A 13,239-nucleotide genomic window follows, 5' to 3' on the forward strand; every position below is an offset into this window, starting at 1 on the left:
AAATTTATGTTTTGATTGAAAGTCGTAAATTACGAATTTTTTTGGATATAAAAATGGGGAGATGACACCAGAGAAATTTTAGAGTAATTTTTCCAAGTAATATCTATGTTTTCGAGGTCTCAGATCATGAATTAAAAAAAAAAGAGGCTCGAACTCAATTTTCCCCACTCAAAAAAAAATAACTTTAGCAACCAAAAATACTCGAAAAAGTAACCAAAAAAATGACAAAACCCGAGTAAAACAATGAGAAAATTTATTCCTCCCCCCCCCCTCTTCGAGAAAAAAAAACATTTGAAAAGTAGGACTATTTTGCACGTTTTTGGTAAAAAAAAAAAAAGATTTTGGGTAACAAATTGAGATTTTCTCAATTTCTGGCAAAAATCTAATTTTTGAAGAAAAAATGAGACTGACAATTTCAGCAAAAGGAAGGGCTTTTTGGCATTTTTTAGCACAAAAGCTAGACTTGACAAGTTTGGAAAAAATGCGAAATTTTTCAGCAAATTTGGTAGGAAGCGAGAGTTTTTGTCAATTTTTTGCAAACAGCGAGACTCTGACAATTTTATCAGAAGGAAGGGCTTTTTGTCAATTTTTTTTTGCAAAAAACTAAGACTTTGGAATTTATTTAGGTTCAAGGTGAACGATAAATTCCGGATCATTTAGTCAATTCAGACTTGAAATTTATTATGACACTGGACCAAGTTGGTAAAATCTTCATTTTGCATATTTTGCATATTTCAGACCAAATTACATATTTTAGCATATTTGGGGGGGGGGAACCTGCATATTTTTGAATTTGAGCATTCTCTAACAAAAATTTTACTAGAATTGAGATTTTTAAAACTTTTTTATTAAAAAAATCACAACACTGCTAAAAATATCATCAAGGGGTGAAAAAATTGCATAAAATATTGCATATTTTCATCATATTTCACTGCATAATTAATCACATGCAATCAATAGTCAAAATTGCTAACTTGGACTTCGTGTCACAAAAAATTACAAGCTCAGTTCAGTAGTTCCTTCAATTTTAAAAACGAGGTGGATTTTTTGAATTTTTTGTCTCATCATGTTGGTCAAAAAAACACTCTCAATATCGTCCTAGAAATCCCACAATCGGGGATAAAATAAGGCCAGAACTCGGTTTTAAATTGTCCAACATTTTCATGCATTTTGAAGAAATTCAAAAATTCTAGAAAAATTGAAAATCACACAGAAGGTTACCTAGATAAAGATCTACAATTTTGTTCATCTTCATTTTTTTTCGTAAGATCCTCATTTTCCTTTAAAAATCGAATTAGATAATACTCGAGCCTAAATAATTGAAATTTGAAAAAAAAAATTTCATCGCAGAAATCGATTTTTGGAGAAAACTGAAGAGCTGGAGGAGGCCAAGGAAGAGAAACAAAATTGAAGAATATAAAATTTCCAACAAAAATGGGTATAGTTACCGATTTCCTGATAATAAGGCTATGTTTTTAAGATATTTCGAGCCAAAGTTGAAAAGCTCAAATTCGATATTAATAATTTTGCGATGAAAAATCTGCAATTTTTTCAAGTTTTTCCCCACTAAAATCAATTTTAAGAAAAACTTGAAGGTCTTAGCCAAAAAATAAATAGAAATTAAAATTGAAGCTCTTAAAGTTTGTCAACTGTACATCACTACCTATAACAATTTCCTCTTTCAGGCCTTCCTTCGTAAGATATTCCGCTCAAAATTTCGACAGCTTTACATTTTTGAACAATTTTTCCATTTAAACTTCACTTTTGGGCCATCCTGATTATCTGGCATACGTAAACAGTAAACATCAAACTCATGCAAACTTCATACATATACAAACAAACACAAAAAGTACTTCCTCCTATATAAGTTTTATAGGTACACGAATATGTACTTGAAATGCACGCGGATCGTCTGGCTATAACACCATAGTACACGAGCACGTTGTGGCTCATATCGTAATAATTTGTTATTGAATGAAACATTCGTAATTACTAGTTTCCGGTGAACCTGCCCTTAAAAAACTACTTTTCCGCGCGCATTACCGTCCATATTTTTTTAGTAGGAAAACGGAAAACATGCTGAATTATTTCTTAATTACTCATACTTGAAAAAAAACCATTCCCTTCCCCTCAAAAATCTCTCATCTAATGCAATCGTACCTCTCTATACGTAGGTTTACTTACATTTCCTCACCTACGTAATATTCACTCTTATTTTTTCGCATACCTATCACTACGTGAAAATTTTTCGAAGTAGGTACACCTATCCTAGCACTCTGTAGAATAAAACTATAGGTACGTGCGTGAAGAAACACACCACGCCGCAGCATATAGGTAAGCGGTGATTTTTCATAATGGTCCAAAAAATCAGAACGAATGAACGAACGCGAGAACGACTTAAGAGCCAGCATAGTACAATATATGCAATTAAATAAAACGCGTTCGAGTTCGAACTTTCACTCGGGGAAAAAAATAAATACATATAATACCTATAAATGAATAATGGCGCGAGAAAATGTACATTGTAAGCGAATTCAATTGTGTTTGGCAAGTAGCAAACCAAACACACTGGTACCGTGGATGGATTCGAGAAATGGCCTAGACATTTGGCGATATAGGTACTAGGTAAGGTAAGGTAGCCCTGGGTCTCTAAATCAACTTCACAATAGCAGACAAAGATAGAAGAGCGTCAATTCGATATGAAATCATGAAATAAAGAAGTACACACAAAATGTAAATACGAATACGTTCGTACGTACTTAAAAACCTCTACCTCTATAGTACAATTGTGTTGAGTAGTACGTATAGTCATATCGTCTCTTTATGACCTACAAAATCTTTGTCCACGTACAGAATGCCAAGGATTTTACATCGACAAAAACCTAACATAGGTGCTCACACTATATACACATGTTGTCTCCCAACGTACACAATATTCACGTCGTAATTAAACCTAATGTCATTATACCAAAAAAAAAAAAAATCCTCGGGTAAGTACTCGATTGAAAATACAAAAAATGCAACTTTAATTTTTTTATTCGTTGAGTAAATAGTAAATTAAGCGTGCTTGAGGACAATCGTACGAGCTGGTAAAGATCACCCCGCACCACATCCCGCTTCTAGGGGTATAATTTAGTCGATTATTTTTTTTTTCAGAAAACTCCACCGAACATATGCAATTAGTAATGCGCAATTATCACGTACTTCCTCATTACGTTGTCGTCGTCATCGATGTAGGTAGGTAAGTACGTGCATGTGTGTATGAGCATGAGCGCATGTCGTAGATAGGTATGTTTTTCCACCGTGTAAAATTCGCGATTAACCAACACGTCGGTTCTCGTTTCAACTCATCAAAGCGTTAAATTTTCAAAATTTTGTATTAATCGTCTGTCGCTGAATGTTTTTTCAACGCATTACTCGTAGGTATTAAGTATATGTACCTACGAATCACGACAGGTTATTTAGGTAGAAAAAAATGACCCCACGTGAAGGTTTGGCGACAAGTACCTAGTAGATATTAAATCACTTTTCGTTTCGTTACGGTAATCGATACCTACCTATTCTTTCGTAGGTTGATTAAAATGATTGAGAACCAATTCAAAACAGCATTCATGGTGAAAAGCAAACGACGACGACGTAAGAATACCAATGTGATATTATTAATGACATAATAAAGCGAAATTATCGCTCATTTCCGATAGGCTAAATAATGTGAAATTTGGTCGCTCGTTTCGTCATGATTTTATTTTGTACATGTTATATCGATCAATCGAGTACGAGGAAGTACGTCGTACAGCACGTGGTATGTTTACGATCTTTTGGGATGCAGGAATCCATAGTGATCCAATTTTAAGTTGGAAAGGAAAAATTTCTGAAGAAAGTAATTACCGGAAAAGGCCATAAAATATGTGAATTACCCTAACTTATCACAAGATTACCAAAAATTACAGTAAATTACCACACATTTACCGTGATTTACTAAACTTTACCGTAATTTACCTAATTTTACCGTAATTACCCAAAATTTACCGTAATTTACCAAAATTTACTTTGAAGTTAACGCTTTTAAATTTACTGTAATTTTATAAGATTTACCCAAATTTACCAAACTTTACCGTAATTTACCTAATTTTACCATAATTACCCAAAATTTACCGTAATTTACCAACATTTACCATAATTTACAGTTATTTACCATCATTTACTGTAAATACCAAAATTTACCTTAAAGTTAACGTACTTAAATTAACTGTAATTTTTCAAGATTTACCCAAATTTACCAAAATATACCGTAATTTACCATTTTTATCTAGATTTACTTTAATTTGTCTAAATTCAATAGTAAATTACCAAAATTTACCGTTCGTTGATAATAATGCGCAACTATGTCCCGATTTGATCCGGTAAACTTGGATCTAATCAGGATTAGAATACCTATTGGGCTTGATAATGTCTAAGTAGATCTAATCTGGTCAGGAGAAGAAATTGGATGTGGAAAATATCCAGATCTGGTAAAAATGTAAAACTCTGATGTTATCTAATCAGAAGGGTCTGATCAGATCTATTCACATCCAATTAGGCTTTCCATTTTGGACCGGGCCAGGTTCAAATAAATCTAATTCTGATAAAATCTGATCTGGTCTGGTCAAATTGGATCCAGGGAATATCTAGAGCTGATTAGATCTAATCAGGATTCCTCTAAGGAATCAGGGGAATGTCCTGATCTGAAAAAAACTACAGATGTCATTTAATCGAACAACTCTGATCAGATCAATTCAGATCTGGTCAGATCCGCCAGTCTCTCTTATTAGTTCTGATGTCACCTATTCAACTAAACAGATCCGTTCAAGTTTTCTACATTGGTTCTGATCAGGTCCAAACAAATCTAATTTTATGGTCAGATCAGATCAGATCAGATCAAGTGCATCAGGAAAATGTTTGGAGCTGATCAGGTTCTATCAGATTTTCTGTAATGATTATGATCTGGTAAATTGCTAAACTTTGGGATGATTTAGGGAAATTATTATAATTTGAACCTTGGGGTCATATTTGGTAAATTACTAAACTTTGAAGTAATTTTTCGTAATTTACCAAAAAATGTAGTAATTTTTGGTAATTTACAAAAACTTGAAGTAATTTTTGGTAAATTATCACAATTTGTGGTAGATTACGAGGCTTTGTAATAATTTTTGGTGACTTTCTAAATTATCAAAATTCAAGGTAATTTTTGGTAAATTACCAAAATGTGAGGTAATTTTTGGTTAATTACCAAAATTTGAAGTAATTTTTGGTAAATTACCAAAGTTTGTGGTACTTAACCTTTGGTAAATTACTAAAATTTGGGGCAATTTTTGGTAAATTATCTAATTTGAGCATGGGATAATTTTTGGTAATTTTTTAAAATTTGAAATGGTTTTTGGTAAGTTTTCAAAATTTTAAGTAATTTTTGGTAAATTACCAAAACTTGAGGTAATTATTGGTAAATTACCAAAATTTGAGGTAATTTTTGGTAAAAAATTTAATTTGAGCCTTTGGAGTAATTTTTGGTAATTTACCAAAAAATGTAAGTACCTAGTAATTTTAGGTAATTTCCCAAAATTTGAAGTAATTTTTGGTAAATTATCAAAATTTGAAGTAATTTTTGGTAAATTATCTAATTTGAGCATTGGAGTAATTTTTTGTAATTTACCAAAAAATGAAGTAATTATTGTTAATTTTCTAAAATTTGAAGTAATTTTCAGTAAATTATCAAAATTTGCAGTAATTTTCAGTGAATTACCAAAATTTAAAGTAATGTTTAGTAAATTACCAAAGTTTGAGGTAAATTCTAGTAAATTATCTAATCTGAGCCTCGGGGTAATTTTTGGTAAATCACTAAACTTTGAAATAAGTTTCGGTAAATTACCAAAATTGCAAGTAATTTTCCCAAAATCTGAAATGATTTTATGGTAAATCACAAATTTGACAAGTCATCTAAATTTTTTGGCATTTTTTGGTAAATTACCAAAATTTGAGGTAATTTTTGGTAAATTACCAAAATTTGAGGTAATTTTTGGTAAATTACCAAAATTTGGGGTGATTTAAAATAAATTACAGTAGGTAAATGGAGTTAATTTAATGTACGAGTAAATTTCCGTAATTTGAAGTATTTTACAGTAAATTACGGTAATTTGAGGTAATTCACGGTAAATTTCCATAATTTGAGGTAATTCGTGACGAATTATTGTAATTTAAGATGTAATTTGCAGTAAATCTCCACAAAGGTTCCAAATTGTGCACTTTTTCAAGGATATATCGATCAAATCACCATCAAGTTCGCAATGCAGACAAATTCTCGCGCCATATTTCATCATTACCGATATCTTATCCACAAAATAACCTAACAAAATCGTCACAAAAGGGCTTGTCAAACATACCGTCTCCATCCTGTAATAGGTTTCTTGGTGAGATCTTCTTCAGTCAATCCGTAAAGTCCGATACAGGCCAAAATCCACGCCAATATCAAAACTCCCGAAATAATGGCCAATCTAATGGGTAAAATTATAATGGTAAAGACAGCCGTCTGCAAAACAAGAACGCAAATTGCATTAAAGATTAACAAACTCGAGTTGGTAGGTAATCGAGTAAGTACGTAAACTACAGAATTACAAGGTAATAAACACAAAGAAGAAAAATGATTTTAAAAAATGAAAGTTGTACCATATTCTCGGCAGGGGGCAGAGCAGTGCACCTAGAGAGTAAAAATCAATACACAATGAACGAATGCTAATCGCGTAAGCATCAGTCATCGGTGGGCTGGTGAGGCGTCGACGAGATGTAGGTAATTTGTTAAACAAGGTGTCGAAATAATTGGACAATGAGTTCGGAAAAAAAAATTTTCATTGTAGAAGCTTGGTTATGTATTGTCGGCGGTACCGGTACGAGTACGACGTACGGCCATTACGACGGATATAGGTCGAGGATCTGGAAATCGGCGAGTGCTTTTGCCGTTTGCGGCGATGACGGACGTGAGAGGCATCTCAACCGAGGAAATTTTTTCATCAGCGCCAGTCTCAGTCGAGTCGGCCGTTTATGTTCGAAGTGAGAGAAGAAATGGGGTAGGGGAATTCGCTGTTTTTTTATAATATTAAGTTATTAATTTGAATATGTCAAAGCAAGGTCGCACACTGTTGGTATGTATATTTTGGTCGTTAACAATTCGGTCGTGTATGTTTTTTAATGCGATGCGATGATGATTACACAAAGGCGAGAGGGCAAGAGCGACGATATTTAGTGGGTGGTTAATTGCGTGTGGCTTTGAGGAAACGTGAGCGTGACTATAAGTCAATGTAGCGTGATCTAGTACTTAGGAGTACAGAGGTACGAGTACTTATACTTAACCGCAACCTAAAGGGTTTCGCTAATTAATTAATTAATCGCCCAAATTATTTATATGGGGTATAATTTTAATGCAAGTAATACCGGTATCGTGTTCCAGATCGTAAGTATACTCGACAGTAATATTTAGGTAGGTACAATATTGACACAGGTTGCTCTTCATCATCAGGTATATAAGATGACGAGATCGTTTAGGTAGGTATATTATTTACGACCATTGCCGAGACGAAGACGAGAGACGTTTATATTTATACATGCTCAACTGGTGTAAGTAAGTATAGGTAGGTAGGTATACCCATATAGGTATTACGAAATATTAATACAATTTGTCTGCCTATTTGCTTATGGATAATGCGTAGATATGAGTACGATACGGTAATTAAAATTAAGTCATTTTTTTCTTGTCGAAACCTTAACACCACACATATCTCTTTCTATGTACACAGGTTCAATTTGTAAGTAGACGTAATAACCTATACACCGAGTAGGTACTGTATATCTGTGTATAATAAGTAGAACTTTATTAATTTCCCGAATTAATTAACCAACATAAGTAACGATTGTTTTGGTAACGACGAATGAAAATATTATGCAGGCTAGCGTACCTATTGCTGGCCAAGTGGCAATAATGTATAGTTGTATAGTAGCTCACTGTGTTGGTTCCCTCTTCCCCTCTTCCACTCTATCGAATTGCAGAATCAATCGCACCGTATCTACGCTGTAAACTTTCCATCAGCTTCGTTGAGCTTTTATTTTTCATGTATTTCGTACAGAGTTCGATCGTTATACATGTACCTACATATCATGTCGTAATTCAAGTTTTTCACAAATTGGGTAACACAAAACGATCGAGAGGACCAGTCCATTTGATCTACTTCTAAAGGACGCGTTAATTACTAATTAATGGTTAATTATTGGAATTTATTTATACGAGCAATTATAACACGATCCACCAAAGTCGATGAGTTTTCTTTCTTTCAGAATCATTCGTAATTGGATGACAATTTTTACAACAACGAAAAGAAAAAAGGATCGATTCGATGTTAAATTCTGGAAATGGGGAGGCATTTTATCCCAAAAATGAGTGAATTTTTGATGAAACGATACGTCACTATTTGGAGGTTGTAGGGGAAGTTGGAGGGACTGTATCTCAAAAGTAAGTTTATATTCGAACTTGGCGTGACCGAAAACATAACAAATGATATATTAGGTACATAATCTATCAATTTTTTTTAAATTGGTCAAATATTTTGGGGGACTGCTCATCCCCAAGGGTCGCCAAAATACCAAAACAAGGGTTGATTTGAAAATCTGAAGAAGAACCGTAACACCCCATCAGACTACATATTATAATCCAAAATGTTGAGAACTAGAAAATTTTGCTATCGAGCGAATAAAATAGGCTTAAATTTTAAAGAAACAATTTTTCGATTTTTTGGAAACCCAGTTTAGTCAATAAACATTGAAATTTCCGCCCAAAAAAAATCATTTAGAAACTACTTATATCAGAATTTTTAAAAGTAGGTAAGTAATAGTTTTTGAATTTTTTTCTTGATCAAACAGTTTTAAAATTTTCTTACAATGATGCAAAAACACTTTGACAATAATGCACGAAAAACTCTCGAAAAGTACGTATTAAAATGATGTCAAAATACTCAAAATAGAATGAAAATCACTGAAAATTGGCGAGAAGCGATAAAATTTTGACAAAAGAAGCCAAAAATGTATGAAAGATTCAAAATTGAGTTGAAATGATGTAAAACCAATGTTAATCAATAGGATTAGCCCAATTACATGAAAACACTCAAAAATCATTTTAAAGAACTATCAATAATTACATTGAATAAAATATAAAAGTTTGGAAAAGTTTTCAAAATTGCACGAAATTTGTTAAAAATGCACGAAAAAGTGTCAAAATTGCATTAAAATGTTGTGAAAACACTTGAAAAAACTAGAATTGACGTAAAAAAAAAAACACTTACGCGTTAAGCGTGAGAAGACCGACTTTTCTTCAAATACAAATCTTATACGAACAAATTGAGTCACTTTTTTGAAACATTTGTATAGCAATTTGATCTGCTTACAATCGAACCGAATCATTTACGAACGATTGGTGATTAAATAAATTGATTGATTTCTTGGTGAATCATTCGCAAACGCAAACGGATCAATTAATTTACGATTGATTCGGTTTTTGTGAAACTGTTGTGTAGGAAAAAGAATTTATCTGTTTTCAAGCAAAGTGAATCAATCGAATCGAATCATTCACGACCGATTGGCGATTGGACAAATAGATTAATTTCTAGATGAATCACTTGCGAACGAATTGAATTATTTTTGGTGAATCTTTCGCGAACGAATTAAATTTTTTTATTGAATCATTCGCGAACGAATTGAATCATTTTTGGTGAATCATTCTTGGTGAATCATTCGCAAACGAATCGCATTTTTTAGTTAATCATTCGCGATCGAATTGAATCATTTTTATTGAATCATTCGCGAACGAATTGAATCATTTTTGGTGAATCTTTCGCGAACGAATTGAATTTTTTATTGAATCATTCGCGAACGAATTGAATCACTTTTGGTGAATCATTCGCAAACGAATCGAATTTTTTAGGTAATCATTCGCGAACGAATTGAATAATTTTTGGTGAATATCATTTTTGGTGAATCATTTGCAAACGAATCGCATTTTTTAGTTGATCATTCGCGAACGAATTGAATCATTTTTATTGAATCATTCGCGAACGAATTGAATCACTTTTGGTGAATCTTTCGCGAACGATTTATATCATTTTTGGTGAATCATTCGCAAACGAATCGAATTTTTTAGGTAATCATTCGCGAACGAATTGAATAATTTTTGGTGAATATCATTTTTGGTGAATCATTCGCAAACGAATCGCATTTTTTAGTTGATCATTCGCGAACGAATTGAATCATTTTTATTGAATCATTCGCGAACGAATTGAATCACTTTTGGTGAATCTTTCGCGAACGAATTGAATTCTTTATTGAATCATTCGCGAACGAATTGAATCATTTTTGGTGAATCATTCGCAAACGAATCGAATTTTCTAGTTAATCATTCGCGAACGAATTGGATAATTTTTGGTGAATCATTCGCGAACGAATTGAATAATTTTTGGCGAATCTTTCGCGAACGAATTGAATAATTGTTGGTGAATCATTCGCGAACGAATTGAATAATTTTTGGTGAATCTTTCGCGAGCGAATTGATTCATAAATTGAAGAATTGATTAATTCGTTCGCGAATGGTTCTTTCAAAAAATTAATCAATTCGTTCATGAATGATTCCCTTAAGGGAATTAATACTCTCATAAATAGTTAAAATAGTTCACTCAGAATTGAATCAATTTATACTTCGCCTTCTCTAACAATGTTTTACCTACCAACTTATTCAAAAAATTTCTAATTTTTATAAATTTTCATGTTGATAAAGTTCGCAAAATTTAGGTACAGACCTTTTGATATTTTACCTCCCCCCCCCCCGAATTTTCAACAATTTTCATCTCTTATTATTTCAAGCATTTTTGACAATATTTTTCTGAATTGTTATGGTTCTTTTTTAAACCTTCTAAAACGATTTTCAGCTAATTTTATAAAATTTTTGATAAGTTTTGAGCCGGGTTGCAAAACTGACACTAAAATTAGAAAATAATGAAACTAAAAAACTAAAACAACTGAGAACTGAAAATAGATAATACTCGTATGTACTTAAGTGAACATTGAAATTTCAATTTTTTCATTTCTGCAGCTTTGATATACCTATAGGTATACCATGCCTATTAGACAAATTCTTGGCAATTTTATTATTTCATTTTCAAGCATTCTTTATTTTTATTCCCTCCCTTCCCTTCAGAATAGAGAAACTTTTTCAATTTCCCAAAAAAATACAAAATTTTATTATTTTACAATTTTTGTCAATTCCAATTTATGTGCAGTTTTAATCACGATTTATCGATTTTTCATCTTTGTCATTTTCAATGAGTTGAATAAATTTTTTGTTTTTTTTTGTGGGGGGGGGGGAGTGTTTGATGAATTTCCTTCAAACTGATATCATTTTTAAACTAATTTTCCATAATTTTAGGCAAAAAGTTTAGGTTTTGTTGTCATTTTCAACGTAGATTGAACAGATTTTTCGATAACTTCAGCAAATTTTGCATCATTTTATCACTTTTTCATTTCAGCAGTCCTACCTATTGTATTTCATTCGATAATTTCGGGAAATTTTCTCAAAATCTTGCGTTAATTTAAGAACACTTTACGGAATTTGAGCACAATTTTTCATTTTTTTTTCTTTTTTACACAACTTTTTACATAGGTAGGTACTTTATTTAGTCGTAGCCCATTTTCAGATAATTTCGCGCTATTTTTTCAATATTTCAAACAGCGAAACTGTAATTTTACGAATTTTTGATCCATTTTTCGTAAAATATTGCACAGTTTTGAACAATTTGGTACCTACAATTTTCAAAAATTCTCCATCGACTTCGATAGAATCAAAATATTTTAAAGAAAAATTACCTACTCTAAAACATTGGGAATTTTTTAGAAAACTTTTCTTTAAAAAATTAGTCTTCTTTTCTCTTAAACACGAAACGATTTTAATCGATTCTCATAATTTACGTACATTTTAATACTCGATGAAATGGTACCTAACTATGTAAATTTTCTTACAATTTATTTATGATACCTACCTAATAACCTCTCCAAAAGTCGTATGAAACGACAAAGTTTTTTGAAATTACTAGATAACAAAAAATCATGAATCATTAATCACCACCTCCCTCTTCCTCTCTTCTCTTCTTTGATCATATTTAGCTGGCGCATCAACCGATAATTTTCGTAACTCAAATACATAGGTACCGAAAAATACGTCATAAATTACACAAACGCAGGTACTTAATATCCATGAGTATAATATTAACATAGTATTATACAATTTGTTAGTACGAATCCTACCCTGTTATTTATTTATTCGACGACGATTCAAAAAAAAAAATACCTACTTAAATACTTCATGAAATTGAACGCGATGACGAAAAACGAGTCCAGTCGTTAAATTTTGATAATAAGAAAAACGTAAGTACGCTTTAATAAATAAATAATTCGTTAAAAGCTGACCTCATTATTAATGGTGACGTACCTACCCTTAAATCAGTCGCCCACGTTTTAACCTGCACCAACACCTGGAGGGGGTGAGGGTCCTACGAGTGACGATAACAATCAAAAAAAATTCACTGACCCAATTTCCTCATTCGTTCCAATGACCATAAACACTTCGAGCTAGAGGAAGGAAATATGTACCATTAATTCTTCCTCCCTGTATACCCTTCCTTACCACGAGTCTAATGTATGTACATACGGATGGCTACCATGAACCCTTATGAGGAAATTCTGCACACCATCTACTGATACGTGAGATACGATTGTATTGAACACGTCGTAAAATTAGACAAGCGGTGTCACGGTTAAACGTCTCACACAAGATCTGAGGCGAACTTGAAACTGAACGAGCACTATTTGGATAATGGCGAAATTTATCACTATTGCAAGACATATAGGTAGTATTTTTTATTGTATGATTCAAAGCCAAAAATACGATTAATCAAAATTCTCTCTCGAACGTCGCCAGTTGTCGAGTTCGCATCTGTCAGGTAGGTATTATTGACCTTGCAACCATCATCATCGCGATCGCGGTTCCAGTTCACAATGCACCATGATCATAAGTACCTACGCGAGTAAGTACTTTCTGTGTATGCGGTACCGAGCACACAAAATACCTACACCTATAGAGTATAGATACATAAACGAACACCAATTGATTTCTATTGA

The 13,239-nt window shown here is 32.5% G+C and overlaps 2 protein-coding genes across 3 annotated transcripts in view; one reads left to right on the plus strand and one right to left on the minus strand.

Annotated features, from left to right (window-relative positions):
• Window positions 1-13,239, plus strand: part of AIMP3 (aaRS-interacting multifunctional protein 3) — a 41,113-nt gene that overhangs the window by 16,238 nt on the left and 11,636 nt on the right. The gene's annotated exons all lie outside the window — the stretch shown is intronic.
• Window positions 1-13,239, minus strand: part of LPCAT (lysophosphatidylcholine acyltransferase) — a 34,673-nt gene that overhangs the window by 15,367 nt on the left and 6,067 nt on the right. For both annotated transcript variants that reach the window (XM_065363155.1, XM_065363156.1), the window contains one exon: window positions 6,417-6,562. In XM_065363155.1, coding sequence (XP_065219227.1) covers window positions 6,417-6,562 — 146 coding nt within the window. The remainder of the gene's footprint in view (window positions 1-6,416; window positions 6,563-13,239) is intronic.

This window comes from Planococcus citri, chromosome 4 (assembly GCF_950023065.1).
Source record: "Planococcus citri chromosome 4, ihPlaCitr1.1, whole genome shotgun sequence".
In the NCBI taxonomy this organism is placed as follows: Eukaryota; Metazoa; Arthropoda; class Insecta; order Hemiptera; family Pseudococcidae; genus Planococcus; species Planococcus citri.